The following is a 1,339-nucleotide window of genomic DNA, read 5'->3' as shown; positions in this document are numbered from 1 at the left end:
TGAGCTTTTGCCTTGAAACATTACCTATTTTCAGAGATGAAAATGAGGACATGCATGGGAGTGCAGTAAATTACCATCAGTACTTAAACAGCACATCTAGACGACAACAATCTAACACATTCACAGACCCATTTTTCATTGTAGAAACACTTTGCATTATTTGGTTCTCATTTGAGTTTTTAGTCCGTTTTTTTGCCTGCCCAAGCAAAGCAGGCTTTTTCACCAACATTATGAACATTATTGATATAGTTGCTATAATTCCCTACTTTATTACATTAGGTACAGAACTGGCAGAAAAATCTGAAGATGGGCAACAGGGTCAGCAAGCAATGTCATTAGCAATTCTTAGAGTTATCCGATTGGTCAGAGTATTTAGGATCTTTAAGCTATCGAGACATTCAAAGGGCCTGCAAATCTTGGGCCAGACCCTCAAAGCTAGCATGAGGGAATTAGGCCTTCTGATTTTTTTTCTCTTCATTGGTGTTATTCTTTTTTCTAGTGCAGTGTATTTTGCTGAGGCTGATGAGAGAGATTCTCAGTTTCCCAGCATCCCAGATGCCTTCTGGTGGGCTGTGGTTTCCATGACAACAGTTGGATATGGAGACATGGTCCCTACAACAATAGGTGGTAAAATAGTAGGCTCCCTGTGTGCAATTGCTGGCGTATTAACCATTGCCTTACCTGTTCCAGTCATAGTGTCCAACTTCAATTACTTCTATCACAGAGAGACAGAGGGTGAGGAGCAAGCACAGTATTTGCAAGTGACCAGCTGTCCAAAGATCCCATCATCCCCTGACCTTCAAAAAAGCAGAAGTGCCTCCACTCTGAGTAAATCTGATTACATGGAGATTCAAGAAGGAGTTAATCATAGCAATGAAGACTTTAGAGAGAAAAACTTAAAAACTGCAAATTGCACCTTAGGAAATACAAACTATGTGAATATAACCAAAATGTTAACTGATGTTTGACTTATTTTTTTCATTTCTAGGACAGTTGCAGAGTTTGTTTAACCCTGCTTGATATTTTTATATATATATTCAATTGTGTCAATTCTGCATGGAAAGCAGTTGTGTAAGTGATACTTATTGCATTCCCAACTAGAATATAATTCACTTATGATCTCCGATTTGTGACAGTTGTGCAATTGCAAATTCATGAGTTCCCAAAGAAATGTACTTCTCATATAAAAAATTTTTTTATGGGGTTTAATTTAAAATCAGATGAAAAACATAATTTCCTATTAGAGAATATTGAAATTTTTGTAGATAAATTCTGTGATAAACTTTTTATTTGGTATTTATCATAGATATTAGACTCATCAAGATATGTGATAGAAATT

The 1,339-nt window shown here is 36.2% G+C and overlaps 1 protein-coding gene across 1 annotated transcript in view; it reads left to right on the top strand.

Moving 5' to 3' along the window:
• LOC128651633 (potassium voltage-gated channel subfamily A member 2) overlaps nt 1-968 on the top strand; it is a 1,574-nt gene extending 606 nt beyond the window's left edge. Inside the window, exon 1 of the mRNA XM_053704638.1 lies at nt 1-968. This exon is cut by the window's left edge and continues 606 nt beyond it. Coding sequence (XP_053560613.1) covers nt 1-968 — 968 coding nt within the window.
• Nucleotides 969-1,339: the final 371 nt, after the last annotated feature.

This window comes from Bombina bombina, chromosome 3 (assembly GCF_027579735.1).
Source record: "Bombina bombina isolate aBomBom1 chromosome 3, aBomBom1.pri, whole genome shotgun sequence".
Taxonomy (NCBI): Eukaryota; Metazoa; Chordata; class Amphibia; order Anura; family Bombinatoridae; genus Bombina; species Bombina bombina.
The sequence above is the reverse complement of the archived record's forward strand: the minus strand, read 5'-3'. Positions and strand labels throughout refer to the sequence as shown.